The 25,788-nt window shown below is 51.5% G+C and overlaps 1 protein-coding gene across 5 annotated transcripts in view; it reads right to left on the bottom strand.

Annotated features, from left to right (window-relative positions):
• RGL2 (ral guanine nucleotide dissociation stimulator like 2) overlaps positions 1-25,788 on the bottom strand; it is a 240,029-nt gene that overhangs the window by 151,691 nt on the left and 62,550 nt on the right. Inside the window, exon 1 of one of the 5 annotated variants that reach the window (XM_069241873.1) lies at positions 14,539-17,666. The exons of the other annotated variants lie outside the window; for them this stretch is intronic. Within the exon in view, the coding sequence (XP_069097974.1) occupies positions 14,539-14,628 (90 nt within the window). The 5' untranslated portion in view covers positions 14,629-17,666. Of the gene's footprint in view, positions 1-14,538; positions 17,667-25,788 lie in introns of those variants that run through there. 5 annotated transcript variants of the gene reach the window in all.

The raw sequence follows: 25,788 nt of genomic DNA, 5'->3' as shown, positions 1-25,788 counted from the left end.
TCTTCTCTCTGCAAATTAAATTCAGACTTTGATGCTTTAGTCTGGATAGCTTGCATTACAGAGCGCAGTATTACTGGTAATGCAAATGTGTCAATCTCTCTACTGCATTGCTGAAATATGCCAACAATTGTCATGATTCCCTGCCAAGGATATTGACTGACATGCAGCCAGTAAGCATCCCTATACTGTTCTGGTTTTAAAAAGGTATAAACTTCCAATCCTTATTACCCAGTGATGCACAAAGTGAAGTTTTAATCCATCATGGTGGAGTCCAATTCATAGTGCATTTGTTACTGTTTTCCCACTTGGTGTATGGACTTTTATTTTGCTGATCATCTAGATAGGTTTGTCCCAACCTCCATTTTGTCTTTGTTCTAGACACAATGCGCAAGCGCCAGACCTGGATCGCAGACAGAAGAAGCGGCTCAAACAAATAGCAGGCAAGCACAAAGTCTGAGCCTCCACCCTACTAGAAAAAAGAACTCTCTAAAACAGCAAGTATGTGCACATGCTTGTCAGCTCACCCTCCTTGGGAAGTGTCAGGCTGTCTTCAATGGTATCCACCCTCCCAAGTACCAACATGACCCTCTAAACTTCAATAGGATCACCCTCTCTTCAGTCTCCTGAACCTCCTAAAATGGTTTATTCTCTGCCCACTTCAGTGAGATCATCTTTCTAAAAACACCTCATTGGGTGCCTTCAGAAAGCCCATATTACGAAATTAAAATTCTCCAAATTTGGACTGGTCTGACCAATTCTTCAGTCCTTCCAAATCCTTGCCAGAGCGTCCTCTCTCCACCCAACCTGATGACGTAACCGTGAAATCTAGAAATATCAAACACATCCACAAAAAGGTCCCAGACTCTATCATTTTTTGTAGATAATTGTCACAAGACGTGTATGAGCCCCCCCCAACACATCTAAACGAACTACATCATTCATAAGATCGCCCACATTATGGATAATCTGGCTCCCTCCACCAGGATCAAGAAGAGAACCTACAACATCTCAAATCAGTTCAATTATGATGTATAAAGAGCAAATGGATGCATTTTATGAGGCTCTCAGAAGAGGTGGAAAATAATTCCCCAACTCCTTGACTCAAAGTAGAAAAATTAAAAACACACCCAAACATCTCCTCAATACACCTGACACCCATACATGCACCCAACTAAGAGAACTCATCCAGATCACATGCACCTGAGAGAACTCATCTAGAAAACATGCACCTAAGCTAACTCCTCCAGATCACATGCACTTGAGAGAACTCCTCCAGATCATATACATCTGAGCGAACTCATCCAGAAAAACATCACATGCACCTGAGAGAACTCATCCAGATCACATGCATCTGAGAGAACTCATCCAGAAAACATGCACCTGAGAGAAGTCATCCAGATCACATGCACTTGAGAGAACTCCTACAGATAACATGCACCTGAGAGAACTCATCCATAACACATGCACTTAAGAGAACTCCTCCAGATCGCATGCACTTGAGAGAACTCCTACAGATAACATGCACCTGGGAGAACTCCTCCAGATCACATGCACTTGAGAGAACTCTTTCAGATCATATGCATCTGAGAGAGCTCATCCAGACCACATGCACCTAGAACTTATCTAGATCACATGCATCTGAAAGAACTCATCCAGGTCATATGTGTTGTCTGAGAGAAGTCATCCAGATCACATGCATCTGAAAGAACTCATCCAGAACACATGCGCCTGAGAGATCTCATCCAGACCATATGCACCTAAGAGAACTCATCCACAACAAATGCACCTAAAAGAATTCATCCAGAACACATGCACCTAAGAGAACGCATCAAGATCACACACACCTGAGAGAACTCATCCAGAACACATGCACCTAAGCTAACTCCTCCAGATCACACACACCTGTGAGAACTAATCTAGATCACATGCACCTGAATGAGCTCATCCAGATCATATGCACCTGAGAGAAGTCATCCAGATCACATGCACCTGAGAGAACTCATCCAGATCACATGCACCTGAGAGAACTCATCTAGATCACATGCACCTAAGAGAACCCATCTAGATCACATGCACCTTAGCAAACTCATCCAGATCACATGCACCTGAATGAGCTCATCCAGATCATATGCACCTGAGAGAACTCATCCAGATCACATGCACCTGAGAGAACCCATCTAGATCACATGCACCTTAGAGAACTCATCCAGATCACATGCACCTGAATGAGCTCCTCCAGATCATATGCACCTGAGAGAAGTCATCCAGATCACATGCACCTGAGAGGACTCCTCCAGATCACATGAACGAGAGAGAACTCATCTAGATTACATGCACCTAAGAGAACCCATCTAGATCACATGCACCTTAGAAAACTCATCCAGATCACATGCACCTGAATGAACTTATCCAGATCATATGCATCTGAGATCACATCCCATACACCTGAGAGAACTCATCCAGATCATATGAGTCTGAGAGAACTCATCCAGAACACATGCACCTAAGCTAACTCCTCCAGATCACATGCACTTGAGAACTCCTCCAGATCATATGCATCTGAGAGAACTCATCCAGACCACATGCACCTGACAGAGCTCCTCCAGATCACATGCACCTAGAACTCAGCTAGATCACATGCATCTGAAATAACTCATCCAGATCATATGCGTCTGAGAAGTCATCCAGATCACATACATCTGAAAGAACTCATCCAGATCATATGCGTCTGAGAAAACTCATCCAAATCACATGCATCTGCGAGATCTCATCCAGACCATATGCACCCAAGATAACTCATCCAGAACGCATGCACCTAAGAGAACTCATCCAGAACACATGCACCTAAGAGAACTCATCAAGATCACACGCACATGAGAGAACTCATCCAGAACACATACACCTAAGCTAACTCCTCCAGATCACATGCACTTGAGAGAACTCCTCCAGATCACATGCATCTGAGAGAGCTCAGCCAGATGACATGCACCTAAGAGAACTCATCCAGCTCACATGCACTTGAGAGAACTCATCCAGATCTATGCATCTGGGAGAACTCAGAGAGACCATATGAACCTGAGAGAACTCATCCAGATCCCATGCACCTAAGAGAACTCACCCAGATCATATGCATCTGAGAGAGCTCATCCAGATCACATCACATACACCTGAGAGAACTCGTCCAGAACACATGCACCGAAAATAACTCCTCCAGATCATATGTATCTGAGAGAACTTATCCAGACCATATGCATGTGGGAGAACTCATCCAGACCACATGAACCTGAGAGAACACATCCAAGTCACATGCACCAGAGAGAACTCATACAGATCACATGCACCCGAGAGAATTCATCCAGATCACATGCACCTAAAAGAACTCCTCCAGATCACATGCACCTTAGAGAATTCATCCAGTTCACATCAAACACACCTGAGAGAACTCATCCAAATCACATGCACCTAAAATAACTTAACCAGATCACCTGCAACTAAAAGAACTTATCCAGATCACATGCATCTGAGAGAGCTCATCCAAATCACATGCACCTGAGAGAACTCATCCAGATAACATGCACCTGAGAGAACTCATCTAGATCACAGGCACCTAAGAGAACCCATCTAGGTCACATGCACCTTAGAGAACTCATCCAGATCACATGCACCTAAGAGAACTCATCTGGATCACATGCACCTAAGAGAACTCACCCAGATCATATGCATCTGAGAGAGCTCATCCAGATCACATGCATCTGAGAGAGCTCATCCAGATCACATGCAGGGGGAGTGGCCAAGATGGCGACCGCGATGGATGCCTGATACATAGGCTCAAGTCTTGGTCCCACCTAATATGCGCCTCTGGTGTAGCTGCGGAGTGGCGGACGCTGCCTCTCCGAGCTTCGCGGTCCCGGCGGCGCTTTGAAGGGGAGCGTCAAAGGAGCTGAGCGGTTTCTAGAGGCTTGCGCGAGGCCTCCATGCCGTGAGATCCCCGGCCCTCGCGTTGTGGAGGGAGACGAAGTGCGGACCTGTTCAACTGCCGGAGCCCGGGCTGGCGTTCCCCTGCGAGACACCTGGGGGGAGTGGTGAGTGAGGAGGGTTTCTGCGGGGCCGTCGGAATTTCTTTTACCGGCCCCCTTTGGTAGTTCGTTTGCTCCCTCCTCTCCCCCCTTCCCCCCATACGGTGGTTCGACGCCTGGGCGCACTCCGGAGAACAGTCCATACCAGACTGACAAACCTGGGAGGCCGGCGAGGGATTTTCGGTGGTGCTGGAGCTGGCCGTTGACTGCGGAGGGGCATCCCGGCGCGGGAGCTGCCCCTCCGGACTGCGCGATCCCGGCGGCGCTTTGGAGGGGAGCGCCAGAGGAGCTGAACTGCTTCTGGAGGCTCGAGGATCACGCAAGGCCTCCGCACAGTGGGACCCCCAGCCCCTCGGGCGACAGAGAAAGATGGAAAGCGGGCCAGTCTGACCGCCGGTGTTTGGGCTGAAGAGCCCCTGCGTGACACCCGGAGGGGGGTGGTGAGTGGAGAGGGGATTTTAGGGGGGTCCGTCGCTACTATACCAGGGCCCCCCCTCAGAGGATTACTTGCTTCCTCCTCTCCCCCCCTCCCCCAGCACAGTATCCGCGCGCAGCTTCAGGAGGAGCTGCGTGTCCTTCAGAGATTAATTGATACCGGACTGGCATGCCAGCGAAGGATCCTTAATAGCGCTTGGGCCGGCCAAAGACCATAGGAAGGCCTCCCAGCTCAAACTTGCATACTAAAACTAGTTTTCATTATCAAAAGGGCCAGGCACAATAGCAGGGCGGAAAACCACTGCCATAAGTCGCTTATTATGGCCCAAACCACTTAAAGAGGGCCCACGCTGGGCATATGGAGCCCCCCCCCTTTGATTGTGCTAGTACATTACCTGATGATCGCTAGACCTCTGCTCTGGCGATCATTACTGCTGTGAATAAATAGGAGAAGACAGCTCATGTCAATGTGAGAGCTGCAACCGACCCGAAGAGACTTTGCCTACTAACCACCCGTAGGAAGTGCCTCTAACCCAACCCATGGAAATAGACCCCAACCCATGGAAATAGACCCCTCCCCCCCTGCAACCGCAGTAATCCAGTTAACCAAGCACAGAGGAACACCATAAAACAGGGACTATGGCAGGGAAATCGAAATCCTCTAAAGCCCAAGAGCGCTCCGCGCTGGGACCAACACCAACTGACAAGCAAACAATGCCCAGCCTGTCCTCTTTAGAATCCACACTACAAGCTCATTCAACTCAATTTGAGAAAATCCTACAGGCAATATTGGACACTAAATCCTCACTAGAAAATAGAATTGACACAGACCTCAACCTACTAAGAGTGGATCACCGCAACTTGGTGGAAAGAGGGGCGCAGCGGAAGGCACAATGAGTGAACTAAACACACTAACACAAGAAAATCAAAAGCAGATTCTTCGCTTGGAATCTGAAGTGAAAGTTCTATGGCGCAGGGAGGAGGAGGCGGAGGGCAGATCTCGACGCAACAACGTACGCTTCCTGGGGTTCCCTGAAAGACCAGAGGGCCAAGACTCTGAACTATTTCTGGAACAATGGTTAATAAACAAAGTCATGCTGGGTAACCCATCGAAATTTTTCTCAGTGGAGAGAGCACATAGGGTACCGGGGAGACAACCAGCACCAGGAGTGCGGCCTAGGCCACTTATAGCAAGATTTCTGAACTATAGGGATAGAGACGCTAAACTACAACACTTCCGTAATAAAGGCCCCGCCCAGTACGAAGGCTCATCTATTACTGCTTATCCGGATTTCACCCAGGAAGTGCAGAAACAAAATAACTCCTATTTGAGGATCAAACAACGGCTTAGAGAACACAACATTAAATATGCTTTAATGTTCCCTGCTAAATTACGAGTAATATCAGATGACAAAACACACGTTTCACTCCCCCGAAGATGCGTGGACATGGCTGCACGCCAAGGGCCTGGCACAACCCCGAGAAGGAACGGGAAAGGGAGAGGAATGGACCACACCATCGGACCAAAGGAAAGCCAGGAAATGTTCTAAATCGCTGACCTCAGTGAAACAGGCGGCGGCCGAGAGGGCTAAGGTATTGCAAGAGACGTCCTTACACACACAAAACTCCTTCAGTGTACTGCGGTCCAACGTAAGTGACCACACAGACTCCGAATCAATAAGTTCCGACTCAACGCTATTGGAAGCACTGAGAGGCCCGAAGGTTACTCCCAGATCAGAAGATGCACTGTGATGGTGGTTGGGAGGGGGGGTTAAAGAGATCTCATCATTTTTCGACTACAGTGGGACTTTCTATATGGTACTGATGTGGAAGCTCAAGCCCATAGAACTGAGACATGGATCAAACATGGAAGTTGTGGGAGGCTTTTTGGCTAGGGGGATAACCAGAGAAGAAGCCCCATTGTTCTGGGTCGCTGCTGGGGCCGGCGAGCACCGGAGGCGTCAACACTCGTTATTTTTTTTTTTTTTTTTTTTTACTAAATATTGATATCTTGACCAGAGGTGGCGACCCCCTATAAGGGTCACTTCCAATTGCTATTATGCCTCCCCCGAAGGTACCCGTATAGATACACCCTTTTGCTATTAGAAGTGTTATGCATGTGTTGTTTATGCAAGTTCAATATTGCAGTGGGGGCTTAGTTGGGGTGGGAGGGGGGAGGTTTGGTAGAAAGTTATGTCTCACAGGTCTTTCAGAACCTAATACAGAGCAGGTGGCAACGTGGGCGGATGAGATGGGGGTCCGGGCCGGGGTGCATGGACAAAGATGATTTAAAAGTATACAAGATAAATCATAAATTGTGTCATGTATGAATACATAATAATTATGTGGAATGTGCGGGGAATGGCGTCTCAGGGTAAAAGGTATCGGGTGCACGTCCGTCTTAAGCACCAACGGATACACATTGCCATACTCCAGGAGACACACTTACTAGAGGCTGACCTGGGGGGACTACGGGGGCGCTGGGGAGGACAGATTATAGGCACATCATATTCGGCTTACGCCAGGGGGGTACTTATATGGATAGCCCAAGGAGTACCATTTGTGCAACATACACATAAAATAGATCAAGGGGGCAGATATGTGGTACTGGAGGGGCGATTGGACCCTCACACTGGTGGGAATCTATGCCCCTAATAGTGCACTGTCTGAATTCCTGCGCACTCTTACACCGGCCCTAATGGTTAAGGCACCGGCGGTGTGGGGTGGGGATTTTAACAGCACACCAGATAAAACACTTGACCGTTCCGCCCTGCCTCCGGGTGGATTGACACACAGATCCGCCACCGGCCCATTGGTGGCATGGGCCAGCGATTTGAGACTGTATGATATTTGGCGTAAAAGCCACCCAACACAGCGGGAATATTCATTTTAGTCCATACCCCACAAAGTGCACACTAGGATAGATATTATATGGGGCACCCATGAAATGTGCTCACTAATCAAGGATGTGGAATACTTAGCTAAAAAGCTATCTGATCACTCACCATTGCTGCTAACGTTGCGATGGGGAAGGAGAAGATCCATGATACCCACGTGGAGCCTGCAAAAGGAAGCCCTCCTAGACCAGGCTTTCAGGGAAGAACTAAAGACAACCATAACAAATTATTGGGAAATTAACAAGGGCTTCACAGACACAAGAGCGACAGAATGGGATGCTCACAAAGTTATTGTTCGGGGGCACTGTCTGTCTGCTAGCTGGGGGTTTAGGCGCTCACTACACGTCAAAGTCACCACACTAGAGAAAGAACTGAGAAGGCTAGAAAATGCAAGGGCACAATATGAAGCATCACAGGAAGAATTAGCAAACACCCGCTTAAAATACAACGAGGCAGATTTGAGACTCCGTCGCCATGACTATAATTATTATCTACTACGGCTGCAGACAAAAGGGGAACGATCAGGGAGAATATTGGCGTGGTTACTTCGTGAGGACCGCCAGCATGCTCCAATAGGGGCTTTAAAACAATCAGATGGTACTATGGCCACTAGCCAAGAAACAATCAACAAGGCATTTGAAAGTTATTATACAAGCCTTTACCAGGGACGGGAATCATGCACTAATCAACAACGTGGGTCCTTTTTAAGGGGAGTAAACTTAACACAACTGTCACAACCGGATATCGAGGCGCTGGAAGCCCCTCTGGTGATGGCAGAATTAGAGACAGCCATAGCACAGATGGCTAGAAACAAAGCGCCCAGAATAGATGTCTTACCAATAGAATATTATAACACATACTCCAAACATCTGAAATCACATTTACTAGAGGTGTTCGAAGAAGCATAGACACATAAATTACTCCCATGTTCAAAGCGAGAAGCATTAATAGTGGTTCTGCCTAAACAAGGACGTGAGCCCACAGATGTTAGGTCTTACAGACCACTCTCACTACTAAATCTGGACTGTAAGATATTCTGGCGAATAGATTAGCCCCCATAATACACACCCTGGTACATGAAGATCAGAATGGGTTTATCCCAAAACGTAACACATTCTTGAACATTTGCAGACTGCTGAGCATATTAGGAGACACTGTGCTAGAGGCACATGATAATGTCGCAATATCACTGGACATCGAGAAAGCATTTGACACACTGGGTTGGAATTATTTATTTGCAACGATGCAGAATATGGGATTTGGACCCAACTACATAGGCTGGGTACAGACACTATACGCACAGCCCAGGGCCAGAGTAAATACAGGGGACATTATTTCTGGTAGCTTTCCTATCGAAAGAGGTACTAGGCAGGGTTGCCCACTATCTCCTTTACTGTTTGCCATAGCGAAGGAAGGGGAACGGTGGGGAGTGACCACAGCGGGGACTCGTCATATAATTTCATTATATGTAGAGGATGCCCTGATATATGTGAGAAAGTATAATGAAACTATACTGTTGGTGATATCCCTACTAGAGGAATTTGGCGTAATATTGGGACTAAAGGTAAACTGGGACAAATCATGTGTGTTCCCACTGAATATATGGCCTATTGAAAATAGGGATTCAATACAAGAGGGGCGCTTGAGATGGTGCTTTGACACCTTCAAGTATTTGGGAATTCATATATATCATAAGCCTGAGGACTTGAGAGATGGGAATTTGGGACGCACATTGAATTCTATGAAGGGGTCTCTGCGGTTCTGGTGTGCACTACCATTATCGCCACTAGGAAGAGTGGCGATAGCAAATATGTTGTTGCTCCCCCGACTTTTATACTTCTTCGCGGCATTACCGGTGTTAGTACCCAAAAGCTTTTTTCGAGAGTTAAATGCAGTCCTACTGAGACTCATATGGGGGAGTGGTAGAACACGAGTGGCCCTCACCACATTACAGCGCCCATTAAACGAGGGGTGATTGGGAGCCCCAAACTTTGAACTGTACTTTGCCTCGGCGCAACTACAGTGGATCCTGAACTGGATACACAGACCTGAATCGTCTGAAACCACATGGATCCTGAAGCAGCTGCATGGTAAGTCACTGCTGGAGTGGCTGTTTAATGCCAGGCGAAAGGGGCAACCGGTAATTTATTAATGATAGCCGCACACGAATGCTGGACAAAATATGTACAAAAGTGTCCAGAAGGAAACCCATATTCCCCCCTTATCCCTTTGGGGCAAATCCCAGGAAAAGGGAACACAGCGGGCATGTACTCCACTGTGATTTGGTCAGAGGCAGGCATTTTAACAGTGGGAGACTGTTTTGAGGACAGAAAGCTAATGTCGTTTGAAGCTATGAGAGAACTCACTTCAGTAGGAATAGGCCAATTTATGGCATATCACTCTATCTGCCACTTAATTAAAAAGGCATGGTCGTTAGGGGATCGAGAACCCACTACATCCTCTTTATTACACCACATGCTTACATATGACAACCAGAATAAAGCTATAACAAACACATACAAAGCCTTAAAAACATTCCCCATAAACAGACTAGAAAATGTCAGAACTCGATGGAACATTGTACTACCGAACCAACTAGTGGTCTCAGGCTTTAACCCATACACGTAATGTGTCAAGAAACCCCCGGTTTAGATACACTCAATTAAATTATACACATCAAACATATCTCGCGCCTGCGCGACTGAAGCGCGTGTTCCCTAAGACGGACTTCCAATGCCCCGATGCAGTTCCCCCTCAGCTAATTTTTGCCACATGGTTTGGGAGTGCGGCTCCCTGGATTCAGAATGGCAAGCGGTAGCATCTGACATATCAGGGACTACAGACCTTATATTCACATTAGATCCTAGCTCCTGTCTGCTCGGGGTCAGGAAAGGGACAAAAAACAAACACACACAGGTTTGCAGAACTAGCTTTTGTAATGTATAAAAGGTTAATTGCTATGAATTGGAAAGCCTCTAAACCACCGGATTTGAAGGCATGGCGTACCTTGACACTGCGCTGGGCACGCGCAGAGTATCAGGCACTACGTAAGATGTCAGATAGAGGCCAGAAACACACTGGGTCTGAAGCTTGGGAAACATTTGTGGCCAAATTGGAGGTAAAAAATGATGAGCGCCCACCATGAAAATTGACAGGGATTCGGAACAGCACACAGGACATAAAAAATATATAAACACACATGAAACAAAAATATTCCACAGGGCCACAACATGTATTAGCGGAATAAACAGACACAAAATAAGTGACACCTGTCCCGGGCTCCCTACGCAACTGAGGAAATCATGTATAAATAAGAAAGTGTACGCCACCTGCTAAGAATGACAATGGAGAGATCAAGTGATTTAACTGTAAGATGTCAAATATGCCAAATAGATGGAGACAAGATCTGTTTTGTTATTGGTATCGTTATTGTTAACCATGTTATATGTTATGTTGGATCAATCCTAAAGTTTTGTAACAAACTGTAGATGCTAACGTTTTATGGTCAGAAAACTATAAAAAAAGATGTTAAAAAAAAAAAATCCAGATCACATACACCTTATAGAACTCATCCAGATCACATGCACCTGAGAGAACTCATCCAGATCACATGCACCTGAGAGAACTCATCCAGGTCATATGCACGTGAGAGAGCTCATCCAGATCACATGCACCTGAGAGAAGTCATCCAGATCACATGCACCTGAATGAACTCATCCAGATCACATGCACCTGAATGAACTCATCCAGATCACATGCACATGAGAGAACTCATCCAGATCATATGCACCTGAGAGAACTCATCCAGATCACATGCACGTGAAAGAACTCATCCAGATCACATGCACCTGAGAGAACTCATCCAGAACACATGCACGTGAAAGAACTCATCCAGATCACATGCACCTGAGAGAACTCATCCAGAACACATTCCCTTGAGAGAAATTATCCAGATCACATGCACCTGAGAGAACTCATCCAGAACACATGCACGTGAGAGAACTCATCCAGAACACATGCACGTGAGAGAACTCATCCAGATCACATGCACGTGAGAGAACTCATCCAGATCACATGCAGATTATACTGCGCCAAACCACAGCTGGCACCAAGTCACCCTATGGAATCCAAAGTTATTGATAAGGCCTTCGACTTATGCAACAAGATCATTGCAATTAGGCATGACGCAGCCAAACGCACAATGCCGTGTGATACAGTGGGTACTAGTTTCACGACGAAACATCAACGGGTCACCTGAAACGTCTTCACACCTGTGTCCACTGATATACTGAAGCAAGTTAATGCTAATTCTAAACTTTCTGGTTTCCCATGAGACCCATTCCACCCTCTCCCTGAAGGATGTGCCACCACCCACTTAGGAGACTAAAGTAATCACCCGCTAGGACACAGAGGATTGGTTTCTGCTCTGGTCACGTGGTTGCTTGGGTGTGGACGTTGCTTGATGTGGAGCCGACAGCAGTGTTTTGAATAATAAGAACAGAGAAACTAAACTTAGATGCTTCACTTCCTCATAGTATTAAGAAGCGTCATTACAGTTCGGTCTGGCTAACCCTGTGATTAAATACAGTGGCAAATCAGTCCCTTGAGAGGGGTTTTCCATCTTGGTGATTTAATGTTTAAAATGTCATCTTTTCATTTGCATAACTAATGCATTTGTTTCATCTTCCATCAGATAAATGCTCACATTATTTACATGTAAACACTATGAGGCCTAGATCTGTCAAAAAATCTAAACCTATTTTAATCTTGGTGTAATTGAGTTTCTTCACATGTAAGTAGGTCATGTTTCTCTGAAGCAGTATAGAATACTTGATTCTCATAACTGTTAAAATACAGTTATGACACCATAAATGGGGACAAGGGAGGATTGTGATTTCTAATGAAGACTGCAGTGTCATTTTGAATCAAAACTTAGGGGGTCATTCTGACCCCCGCGGGCGGCGGTCGCCGCCCGCCTGGAGGGAGCCGCCATATGGCCGCTCCGCGGTCGAAAGACCACGGAGGCCATTCTGGCTTTCCCGCTGGGCTGGCGGGCGACCGCCAGAAGGCCGCCCGCCAGCCCAGCGGGAAACCCCTCCCCACGAGGAAGCCGGCTCCGAATGGAGCCGGCGGAGTGGGTATGTGCGACGGGTGCAGTGGCACCCGTCGCGTATTTCAGTGTCTGCAAAGCAGACACTGAAATACAAAGTGGGGCCCTCTTACGGGGGCCCCTGCAGTGCCCATGCCATTGGCATGGGCACTGCAGGGGCCCCCAGGGGCCCCACGACACCCCTCACCGCCATCCTGTTCCTGGCGGCCGGAGCCGCCAGGAAAAGGATGGCGGTGAGGGGGTCGGAATCCCCCATGGCGGCGCAGCTGGGGATTCCCAGGGCAGCGGAAAACCGGCGGGAGACCGCCGGTTTTCCCCTTCTGACCGCGGCCAATCCGCCGCGGTCAGAATGCCCTGCGGGGCACCGCCAGCCTGTTGCCGGTGCTCCCGCATCCACGGCCCCCTCGGAATGACCCCCTTAGTCTCAGAGGTTTATTTCAGACTTTACTTTGCAAAAGACTCCCTTTTTAATTTATGGTGTGTTGTGAACTCCTAACAAAAGCTAAACTCTTTTTATCCCATGCTGAAAATGTAATGAAGATGTTGGCTCATTATCCCCTTCAACAGTGGTTCCCAACCTTTTGACTTTTGTGAACCCCCACTTTATCATTACTGGAAGCCGGGGACCCCATTGAATCATTATTAGAATCTGGGGATCCCCTCCACTGACTTCTGGGACCTAATCTGTTAATATTATTTAATTTTTGAAGCATTTGTGGCCCCCTTAGGAGGCTTAACGGACACCCAGGGGTCCCGGACCACAGTTTGGGAACCAATGCCCTAGGGTCTTTCATTGAAAGATGTCACTACTTTTTGGAGTTTGGTTTGAGATGTAATTTACACTAAATCAAGATTTATAATATTCATATCTCATCAGTGCTTAATTTGTAAATTAAAACATGCCAGTGCTGAAAGCTCGCCTCTGAAACCTGCAGCAGTTGCAATTATATATTTGTGAACACAGAATATTGAGGCAGCATAATCCTGAAGGAATATCGGGCCACTATAATCTATTTACGGCCACTACCTGCCCCTTCAACTCACTCTTGCAGCTTTCTCCTTTTTGCCTTTGTGGTGCTTTTTTGTTTTTCTCTTCCTCCGTCTTTCCATACGAGTCTTTCACTAACAGTAAATGTTTGAGGCAGAAAAATAAGTGCTGGCCCTCAAAAATAAGTGCTGGTGCCCTGCACCGGAAACAACAAGCACTGAATCACTGTATCTCATGTATTAATCTAAAAGTTTGAAAATTTTAAAGCAAAGAGGAATGCAAATTATTTGATGCCCTAAAAGCTTTCTGGGTTAAGTGTATCACTTCTCTTTGGCTGCCCCTGGGAGGATTATCCTATCATAGATGTGGGGTGGGTTAAATTTACAAAAAAGAGGAATGAATCTAGCTGCCTGTCTCTAACTTGAGAAGTCTGAGACTGATTTTGATATTGGAGGATGGGTTACTCCGTCACAACAGTGGCAGACATCCCGTCCACTCAAATATACATGAAATCACTTCCTATGGGATTTAGATTTTGGCAGACAGGATATCCATCACCGTTGTGACAGAGTAACCCGTCCGGCAAGATCTAAATCAAACCCTCGGTCTTAGTGGTATCGGTTAGATTAATTTATGAGAACTGCTTTGTGATGTTTTTCAGATTACATTTTGCCTTTTGTACTCCTTACTAGTTCACGGGTCATAGATGATATTAGCTCTTGCTTCTATTCTCTGTGGCCTCCTTAGTCGCGGCCGAGGCCCCGCATTCATCGCCGAGGTCCCGCACTCGTGGCCGGACATCCGTACAGCAGTTTCCCATTGCAGAGGACCCCGTCAGGACTGCGGAGGCCTTTGTGAATCCGCCCCTGTTGAATTTGTATTTCAATGTTTATGTGTCACTTGGATATGTCAATAAAATATTTGAATCAAAAATAAAGAATGGGTGAACTACTAAAAATAGAAATTGAGGGGTTTGTCGCTTCTTGGGGACAAGGCATAGGGTTCAGTCTCTGCATACAACCACTCACTCACCTTGACAGGTAAGCAGTACCACGTGCTCCTGGACAGCTCGGTCTCCGACCCTGGGTACAGGCAACTTCCCAAACGGAGAAAGGCACTCATGTGCAGGGGTGACCAGCTCTGGAGGTGGACATGCAGAGGTGCCACCAAGGAGAACTCCCCTACCCAGATGGAAGCATCAGGTTTGAGGCCCTCTTCAGCAAAGGTGAGAAATCACAGCTACTTCCTGGGTCCCCCACTAAAGCCCCCAACTTTTCACTCTCTAGGACCCTCACTCATAGCACCTTACTGTGGAGGTGACCACATTTACCTGGCCCTCGCACTCACCACAACTTACTGCGGAGGTGAACACCTTTACCTTTCCTTCTCACTCACCACACCTTACTGTGGAGGTGACCACCCTCAACTGTCCCCTCACTCACCACACCTTGTTGTGGTGGTGACCGTCTTCGACCAGGTCTGTGGAGGTGACCACCTTTACCTTTCCCTCTCACTCACCACACCTTACTGCAGAGGTGACTGCTGTTACCTGCCCCCTCACTCACCACATGTTACTATGGAGGTGACCACCCTTACCTGCCCCCCCACTCACCACACCTTACTGCGTAGGTGACTGCCCTTACCTGCCCCCTCACTCACCACATGTTACTGTAGAGGTGACCACCCTTACTTGTCTCCTCACTCACCACACCTTACTGTGGAGGTGACCACCTTTACTTGTCCCCCACACTCACCACACCTTACTGTGGGGGTGAACACCTTTACCTTTCCCTCTCACTCACCACACCTTGCTGTGGGGGTGAACACCTTTACCTTTCCCTCTCACTCACCACACCTTACTGTGGAGGTGACCACCTTTACCTGTCCCCCACACTCACCACACCTTACTGTGGAGGTGAACACCTTTACCTTTCCCTCTCACTCACCACACCTTACTGTGGAGGTGTCCACCTTTACCTGTCCCTCACACTCACCACACCTTACTGTGGGGGTGAACACCTTTACCTTTCCCTCTCAATCACCACACCTTGCTGTGGGGGTGAACACCTTTACCTTTCCCTCTCACTACACCTTACTGTGGAGGTGACCACCTTTACCTGTCCCTCACACGACACCTTACTGTGGAGGTGAACACCTTTACCTTTCCCTCTCACTCACCACACTATACTGTGGAGGTGACCACCCTCACCTGTCCCCTCAATCACACCTTGTTGTGGTGGTGACCATCTCCAACCATCTCTGTGGAGGTGACCACCTTTACCTTTCCCTCTCACTCGCCACACCTTAATGTGGAGGTGACCATCTTCATCTGTCCCCCTCACTGACCAAACCTGACTGTGGATGTGACCACCTTTACCTTTCCTTCTCACTCGCCACACCTTACTGTGGAGGTGACCACCCTTACCTGGCCCCACACTTACTGTGGAGGTGACCACCCTTACCTGGCCCCACACTCGCCACACCTTACTGTGGAAGTGACCACTTTAACCTGTCTTCCTCACTCACCACACCTAGCTGTGGAGGTGACCACCTTTACCTGTCCCCCACACTCACCACACCTTACTGTGGAGGTGAACACCTTTACCTGTCCCCCACACTCACCACACCTTAATGTGGCGGTGACCACCCTCACCTATACCCTCACTCACCACACCTCATACTTCAGTTGCCCCTCACTCAGCGCCAGGGTTCCCCACCCTGATCTACCTTGTTCTCTTTCTCTACAGAGACTTCTACCACCCTTCTTTGAAATTCGGGTTTTTTCGCGTCCCTGCGTCCCTTCTCCCTGTCTTGGGGTTCCTCAGTTGCTCTCTCTCTTTGATTTACGGCCACTCCATGTTCTTTTCTCTGTGGAGCAAGTAACTCAGTCCCCTCTGCCCTTATTATGGGGTTCCCCAACCTCGCTATTAATCTCTTGGAGTTCCTTACTCTCCCCGCCTCGGTATATCTCCTTGGGTTCAATGATCACCACTTCTCTCTCTGGAGATCCCTCACTTTCTCCTCGTCTCTCTGTAGTCCCCCACCTCTCCTCTCTATCTGGGGGTCCCTTGCTCTCTCCCCCACTCTCTGCTTCTCTCTCTGGGGGTCCCTCGCTCTCTCTTCTCTATCTGGGGGTCCCTCACTCTCTCCTTCTCTCTCTGGGGGTCCCTCACTCTCTCCTCTCTCTTTGGGGGTCCCTCACTCTCTCCTCTCTCTGGGGGTCACTCACTCTCTGCTTCTCTCTCTGGGGGGCCCTCAGTCCTCTCTCTCTGGGGATCCCTCTCTCTCCCCAAGAGGAAGGGAAGGCGTGAAATACAACCCCCCTTCACCCTCCTACAGCACCCACAGATCCCTCCGCGGACCTAGAAGCCTCAACACGAGGACCAACAGAAGGGGTCGAAGGGAAGGAGAGGGGGGCATCCCAGAAAGAGGGTGAACCCCCTGACGCCTTAAGACCCTCACGCGTGATTCGCCGCGCTTTATAAACCCTGATTGATTGATAGGTGCCCTCTCTGAGGCTCTGTTGCCCTCCCTCACCAGTGTGCCCCTACCTCTCACGCTGCCCCTCTCCCCCCAGGGCCCGCGGTGCCCTCTTTGAGGCTCGGTTGCCCTGTCTGACAAGTCTGCCAACACATCTCACTCTGCTCCTCTCACCCAGAGCCCCTGGGGGTCCCACTTGGAGACCCTCTCACACACAGCTCTCTCCTGACACTTTCTCCCCTCCCTCTCAGGCTCCACGTGCCCTCCTCTCTCACGGACCGTCTCCTCTTCCTGTACCCCCCCTCAGGCTCCACATGTGCCCTCCCCTCTCAGGGACAGCCTCCTCTTCCTGTACCTCCCCATCCCTCGGGGATGCTGGACCCACAGAAGTGAAGTCTCCCCCTCTCAGGCTCCACAGGTGCCCTCCTTTCTCTTCCTGTAACTCCCCTTCCCTCTCAGGCTGCACAAGTGCCCTCCTCTATCACGGACACTCTCCTCTTCCTGTAGCTGTAGCTCTCCCCTCTCAGGTTGCACAGGTGCCCTCCTCCCTCATCCTGTACCTCCCTCGGGGATGCTGGACCCCAGCAGTGAAGTCTCTCCCGGAGGGATGGAGGGGAGGGCGGAGGGGCTCAGGTCCCTTGGCGGGAGAGAGCGTCACCGGAGACAGGAGAGGTAAGAGACCGCAGCAGGAACCGGAAAACCCGCTGACAGCAAACCGGTTCTGCGAGCTACAGCTTCCTGCCTGCAAGCACTGCACGGCGTGGGAGTGTAGCGAGGGCGGGGTGCGTGCAGTGCACACACACACCTTACAGCGAGGGGCGGGGTGCGTGCAGTGCACACACAGCTTACAGCGAGGGGCGGGGTGCGTGCAGTGCACACACACCTTACAGCGTGGGGCGGGGTGCGTGCAGTGCACACACACCTTACAGCGTGGGGCGGGGTGCGTGCAGTGCACACACAGCTTACAGCGAGGGGCGGGGTGCGTGCAGTGCACACACACCTTACAGCGTGGGGCGGGGTGCGTGCAGTGCACACACAGCTTACAGCGTGGGGCGGGGTGCGTGCAGTGCGCACACACACACACACACCTTACAGCGAGGGGCGGGGTGCGTGCAGTGCACACACAGCTTACAGCGAGGGGCGGGGTGCGTGCAGTGCACACACACCTTACAGCGTGGGGCGGGGTGCGGGGTGCGTGCAGTGCACACACACCTTACAGCGTGGGGCGGGGTGCGTGCAGTGCGCACACACACACACACACCTTACAGCGAGGGGCGGGGTGCGTGCAGTGCACACACAGCTTACAGCGAGGGGCGGGGTGCGTGCAGTGCACACACACCTTACAGCGTGGGGCGGGGTGCGGGGTGCGTGCAGTGCACACACACCTTACAGCGTGGGGCGGGGTGCGTGCAGTGCGCACACACACACACACACCTTACAGCGAGGGGCGGGGTGCGTGCAGTGCGCACACAGCTTACAGCGAGGGGCGGGGTGCGTGCAGTGCACACACAGCTTACAGCGAGGGGCGGGGTGCGTGCAGTGCACACACACCTTACAGCGTGGGGCGGGGTGCGTGCAGTGCACACACACCTTACAGCGTGGGGCGGGGTGCGTGCAGTGCGCACACACACACACACACCTTACAGCGAGGGGCGGGGTGCGTGCAGTGCACACACACACACAGCTTACAGCGGGGGGCGGGGTGCGTGCAGTGCACACTCAAGCTTAAAGCGAGGGGCGGGGTGCGTGCAGTGCACACACACCTTACAGCGTGGGGCGGGGTGCGTGCAGTGCACACACAGCTTACAGCGAGGGGCGGGGTGCGTGCAGTGCACACACACCTTACAGCGTGGGGCGGGGTGCGTGCAGTGCGCACACACACACACACACCTTACAGCGAGGGGCGGGGTGCGTGCAGTGCACACACACACACAGCTTACAGCGAGGGGCGGGGTGCGTGCAGTGCACACACAGCTTACAGCGAGGGGCGGGGTGCGTGCAGTGCACACACACCTTACAGCGTGGGGCGGGGTGCGTGCAGTGCACACACACCTTACAGCGTGGGGCGGGGTGCGTGCAGTGCGCACACACACACACACACACCTTACAGCGAGGGGCGGGGTGCGTGCAGTGCGCGCACACACATCTTACAGCGTGGGGCGGGATGCGTGCAGTGCACACACAGAGTTTACAGCGTGTGGAGGGGTGCACACATAGAGCTTACAGCGAGGGCGGGGTGCGTGCAGTGCACACACAGAGTTTACAGCGTGTAGAGGAGTGCGGGAGTGCACACACACACACACCTTACAGCGAGGGGCGGGGTGCGTGCAGTGCACACACACCTTACAGCGTGGGGCGGGGTGCGTGCAGTGCACACACACACACACCTTACAGCGTGGGGTGGGGTGCGTGCAGTGCACACACACCTTACAGCGTAGGGCGGGGTGCGTGCAGTGCGCACACACACACATCTTACAGCGTGGGGCGGGATGCGTGCAGTGCACACACACAGTTTACAGCGTGTGGAGGGGTGCACACATAGAGCTTACAGCGAGGGCGGGGTGCGTGCAGTGCACACACAGAGTTTACAGCGTGTAGAGGAGTGCGTGCAGTGCACACACACACACACAGCTTACAGCGAGGGGCGGGGTGCGTGCAGTGCACACACAGAGCTTACAGCGTGTGCAGGACTGCGTGCAGTGCACACACACAGCTTACAGCGAGGGGCGGGGTGCGTGCAGTGCACACACACTGCTAACAGAGTGTGGAGGAGTGAGTGCAGTGCACACATAGAGCTTACAGCGATGGGCGGGGTGCGTGCAGTGCACACATAGAGCTTACAGCGATGGGCGGGGTGCGTGCAGTGCGCACACACACAGCGAACAGCGTGTGGAGGAGTGCGTGCAGTGCACACACACACAGCTTACAGCGAGGGGCGGGGTGCGTGCAGTGCACACACAGAGCTTACAGCGTGTGGAGGAGTGCGTGCAGTGCACACAATAGGCTTACAGCACAAGAAAGGGTGCCACAGCGACGGGGGGAGGGCGTTCAGCGCACGAGGAAGGGTGTGTTCAGTGCACACACAGCTTACGGCGAGGGGCGGGATGTGTACACTGCACGGCGTGAGAGTGCAGCGAGGGGCGGCGTGCGCACACAGCACTTAATGTAACGAGGAGGTGTGCATGCAGTGCACACACAGCTTACAGCGAGGGGCTGGGTGCGTGAAGTGCACACATCACCAGGGGGCGTACAGCGCACGAGCAAGGGCGTATGCAGTGCACAGCAAATTTAGGACTCACAGCATAGGGAGGTGTGCTTGCAGTGCACTGCACACATAGGGCATACAGCAGGAGGAGGTGTGCTTGCAGTACACTGCACACACAGGGCATACAACACGAGGAGGAGTGCACTGCACACACAGGGCATACAGCACGAGGATGGGTGCATTCAGGGCACTTCACACACAGGAGGGGTGTGCAGCACGAGGATGGGTGTGTACAAACAGCCGGAGGAGGGGTACATGCAGTGCATTGTACACTCAGGACTTACAGCACGAGGAGGGGTGTGCACAAACAGCAGAAGTAGGGATGTGTGCAGTGCACTGCACACTCAGGGCTTACAGCACGAGGAGGAGTGTGCACAAACAGCAGGAGGAGTGGTACATACAGTGCACTGTACACTCAGGACTTACAGCACGAGGAGGGGTGTGCACAAACAGTAGGAGGAGGTGTACATACAGTGCACCGTACACTCAGGGCTTAGAGCACGAGGAGGGATACATGCAGTGCACTGTACATTCAGGACTTACACTCAGGACTTACAGCACGAGGAGGGATGCGCGCAGTGCACAGTACACACGTCTTACAAAATGAGGCAGGGGTGCGTAGGGAGGGGGTGTACACTCAGTTCACACATAGGGCCTTTAGGATGTGAAAGAGTGCATGCAGTGCACTGACACTGCACACATAGGACTTACAGCACTAGGAGGGGTGCGTGCAGTGCACTGCACGCAGTGCTTAGAGCACAAGGAGGGGTCAGTGCACTGCACACACAGGGATTACAGCACGGAGAGGAGAGGGGCGCATACTGTGCACTGCACACACTGGAATTACAGCACGAGGAGTGGTGCATGCTGTGCTACACAGTGCTTACAGCGACAACAGCGGGCGTGCCGTGAACAAGGGGGAGGGTGCTTGCGGGGCACTGCGCTCTCAGGGCATACAGTACGAGGCGGGGTGCATGCAGTGCAGTGTACACAGTACGAGAAAGGGTGCATGCAGTGCAGTGTACACAGGACGTACATGAGGAGTGGTGCATGCAGTGCACTGCGCACACTCGGCTTACAGCACGAGGAGAGTTACGAGCAGTGTACTACACACAGAGGGCTTACAGCGTGAGGAGGACAGTGCATACAGTGCACAGCATGCTCTGGGTTTACAACACGAGGATGGGGTGCATGCGCAGGGGAGGTACACTCGGTGCACACTTCGGGCCTACGGAACAGGAAGAGGTTACAAGCAGTGCACTGACACTACACACTGAGGGCTTACAGCACAAGCAGGGGTGCGCGCAGTGCACTGCACACACATGGCATACATCACGAGGAGGGGTGTGTACAGTGCACAGCGCACACGGAATACAGCATGCGAAGGGGTGAGTTCAGTGCACTGCACACTCAGAGTTTTCAGCACCAGGAGAGGTTCATTCAGGGCACTGCACACACAGGATTTACAGCGCGAGGAAGGGTACATACAGTGCAGAGCACACGCTGGGCGAGGGGGGGGTGTACGCAGGGAGGTACACTCAGTGCAAACATTGGGCCTACAGGCACTGGCACTCCGCATACAGGGCTTCCAGCACGATGGGGGGTGCATACACTGGAGAGGTACATGCAGTGCTCACGTAGGGCTTACAGTACGAGGAGTCCACAGATCAAGCCTACAGGGTGAGAAGGGGTGCATACATGAGCGATGCACACACAGTGCACACACGGAGCCTACAGGGTGAGAAGGGGTGCATACATGAGCGATGCACACACAGTGCCTACAGGATGCGAAGGGGTGTAGACAATGCACACACACACAGCCTACAGTATGAGAAGAGGTGTAGACAGTGCACACACGGAGCCTACAGGGTGAGAAGGGGTGTAGACAGTGCACACAGAGCCTACAGGATGAGAAGGGGTGTATACATGAGCGATGCACACAGTGCACACACAGAGCCTACAGGGTGAGAAGGGGTGCATACATGAGCGATGCACACACAGTGCACACACGGAGCCTACAGGGTGAGAAGAGGTGTAGACAGTGCACACACACAGCCTACAGGGTGAGAAGGGGTGTAGACAGTGCACACACGGAGCCTACATGATGAGAAGGGGTGTACACAGTGCACACACGGAGCCTACAGGGTGAGAAGGGGTGTAGACAGTGCACACACGGAGCCTACAGGGTGAGAAGGGGTGTACACAGTGCACACACAGCCTAGAGGATGAGAAGAGGAGTACACAGTGCACACACATGGAGCCTACAGGATAAGAAGGGGTGCATACATGAGCGATGCACACACAGTGCACACACAGAGCCTACAGGATGAGAAGGGGTGTAGGCAGTGCACACACAGAGCCTACAGGATGAGAAGGGGTGTAGACAGTGCACACACGGAGCCTACATGGTGAGAAGGGGTGTAGACAGTGCACACAGAGCCTACAGGATGAGAAGGGGTGCATAAATGAACGATGCACACACAGTGCACACACGGAGCCTACAGGGTGAGAAGGGGTGTAGACAATGCACACAGAGCCTACAGGATGAGAAGGGGTGCATACATGAGCGATGCACACACAGAGCCTACAGGGTGAGAAGGGGTGCATACATGAGCGATGCACACACAGTGCACACACGGAGCCTACAGGGTGAGAAGGGGTGCATACATGAGCGATGAACACACAGTGCACACACAGAGCCTACAGGGTGAGAAGGGGTGTAGACAGTGCACACACAGAGCCTACAGGATGAGAAGGGGTGTAGACCGTGCACACACACACAGCCTACAGGATGAGAAGGGGTGTAGACAATGCACACACCAAGCCTACAGGATGAGAAGGGGTGTAGACAGTGCACACACACGGAGCCTACAGGGTGAGAAGGGGTGTACACAGTGCACACACGGAGCCTACAGGATGGGGAGGGGTGTAGACAGTGCACACACACAGAGCCTACAGGGTGAGAAGGGGTGTACACATTGCACACACAGAGCCTACAGGGTGAGAAGGGGTGTACACAGTGCACACACGGAGCCTACAGGATGGGGAGGTGTGTAGACAGTGCACACACGCGGCCTACAGGATGAGAAGGGGCGTAGACAGTGCACACACAAAGCCTACAGGATTAGAAGGGGTGTAGACAGTACACACACAGAGCCTACAGGATGAGAAGGGGTGTAAACAGTGCACACACATGGAGCCTACAGGATAAGAAGGGGTGCATACATGAGCGATGCACACACAGTGCACACACAGAGCCTACAGGATGAGAAGGGGTGTAGACAGTGCACACACACGGAGCCTACAGGGTGAGAAGGGGTGTACACAGTGCACACACGGGGCCTACAGGATGAGAAGGGGTGTTGACAGGGCACACACGGAGCCTACAGGATGAGAAGTGGTGTAGACAGTGCACACAGAGCCTACAGGGTGAGAAGGGGTGCATACATGAGCGATGAACACACAGTGCACACACGGAGCCTACAGGGTGAGAAGGGGTGTAGACAGTGCACACACAGAGCCTACAATATGAGAAGGGGTGTAGACAGTGCACACACAGAACCTACAGGGTGAGAAGGGGTGTAGACAGTGCACACACACGGAGCCTACAGGGTGAGAAGGGGTGTACACAGTGCACACACGGAGCCTACAGGATGGGGAGGGGTGTAGACAGTGCACACACGGGGCCTACAGGTTGAGAAGGGGTGTAGACAGTGCACACACACACACACAGAGCCTACAGGGTGAGAAGGGGTGCAGACAGTGCACACACGGAGCCTACAGGATGAGAAGTGGTGTAGACAGTGCACACAGAGCCTACAGGATGAGAATGGGTACATACATGAGCGATGCACACACAGTGCACACACATAGCCTACAGGGTGAGAAGGGATGTAGACAGTGCACACACAAAGCCTACAGGGTGAGAAGGGGTGCATACATGAGCGATGCACACACAGTGCACACACAGAGCCTACAGGGTGAGAAGGGGTGCATACATGAGCAATGAACACACAGAGCACACACGGAGCCTACGGAGTGAGAAGGGGTGTAGACAGTGCACACACAGAGCCTACAGGATGAGAAGGGGTGTAGACAGTGCACACACAGGACCTACTGGGTGAGAAGGGGTGTAGAGAGTGCACACACAGAGCCTACAGGATGAGAAGGGGTGTAGACAGTGCACACACGGAGCCTACAGGATGGGGAGGGGTGTAGACAGTGCACACACGGAGCCTACAGGATGAGAAGTGGTGTAGACAGTGCACACACGGAGCCTACAGGATGAGAAGTGGTGTAGACAGTGCACATAGAGCCTACAGGATGAGAATGGGCGCATACATGAGCATGGGTGCATACATGAGCAATGCACACACAGTGCACACACAGAGCCTACAGGGTGAGAAGGGGTGCATACATGAGCGATGGACACACAGAGCACACACGGAGCCTACAGGGTGAGAAGGGGTGTAGACAGTGCACACACAGAGCCTACAGGATGAGAAGGGGTGTAGACAGTGCACACACGGAGCCTACAGGATGAGAAGGGGTGTAGACAGTGCACACACAGAACCTACAGAGTGAGAAGGGGTGTAGACAGTGCACACATAGAGCCTACAGGGTGAGAAGGGGTGTAGACAGTGCACACAGAGCCTACAGGATGAGAAGGGGTGTAGACAGCGCACACAGAGCCTACAGGATGAGAAGGGGTGCATACATGAGCGATGCACACACGGAGCCTACAGGGTGAGAAGGGGTGTAGACAGCGCACACAGAGCCTACAGGATGAGAAGGGGTGCATACATGAACGATGCACACACAGTGCACACACGGAGCCTTCAGGGTGAGAAGGGGTGTAGACAGTGCACACAGAGCCTACAGGATGAGAAGGGGTGTAGACAGCGCACACAGAGCCTACAGGATGAGAAGGGGTGCATACATGAGCGATGCACACACGGAGCCTACAGGGTGAGAAGGGGTGTAGACAATGCACACAGAGCCTACAGGATGAGAAGGGGTGCACACATGAGCGATGCACACACGGAGCCTACAGGGTGAGAAGGGGTGCATACATGAGCGATGCACACACAGTGCACACACAGAGCCTACAGGGAGAGAAGGGGTGCATACAAGAGCGATGCTCACACAGTGCACACACGGAGCCTACAGGGTGAGAAGGGGTGTAGACAGTGCACACACGGAGCCTATAGGATGAGAAGGGATGTAGACAGTGCACACACACGGAGCCTACAGGATGAGAAGGGGTGTAGACAGTGCACACATAGAGCCTACAGAATGAGAAGGGGTGTAGACAGTGCACACACACGGAGCCCACAGGATGAGAAGGGGTGTAGACAGTGCACACACGGAGCCTACAGGATGAGAAGGGGTGTAGACAGTGCACACACAGGCAGAGGTGAGAGCATGGGCAAGGGCCTTACACAGTACAGGCAGAGGTGAGAGCACAGTCAGGGGGCGTACACAGTAGAGGCAGCGGTGAGAGCACAGGCAGGGGGCGTACACAGTACAGGCAGAGG

The sequence above is a fragment of the Pleurodeles waltl genome, chromosome 6 (genome assembly GCF_031143425.1).
Source record: "Pleurodeles waltl isolate 20211129_DDA chromosome 6, aPleWal1.hap1.20221129, whole genome shotgun sequence".
NCBI classification, from domain to species: Eukaryota; Metazoa; Chordata; class Amphibia; order Caudata; family Salamandridae; genus Pleurodeles; species Pleurodeles waltl.
The sequence above is the reverse complement of the archived record's forward strand: the minus strand, read 5'-3'. Positions and strand labels throughout refer to the sequence as shown.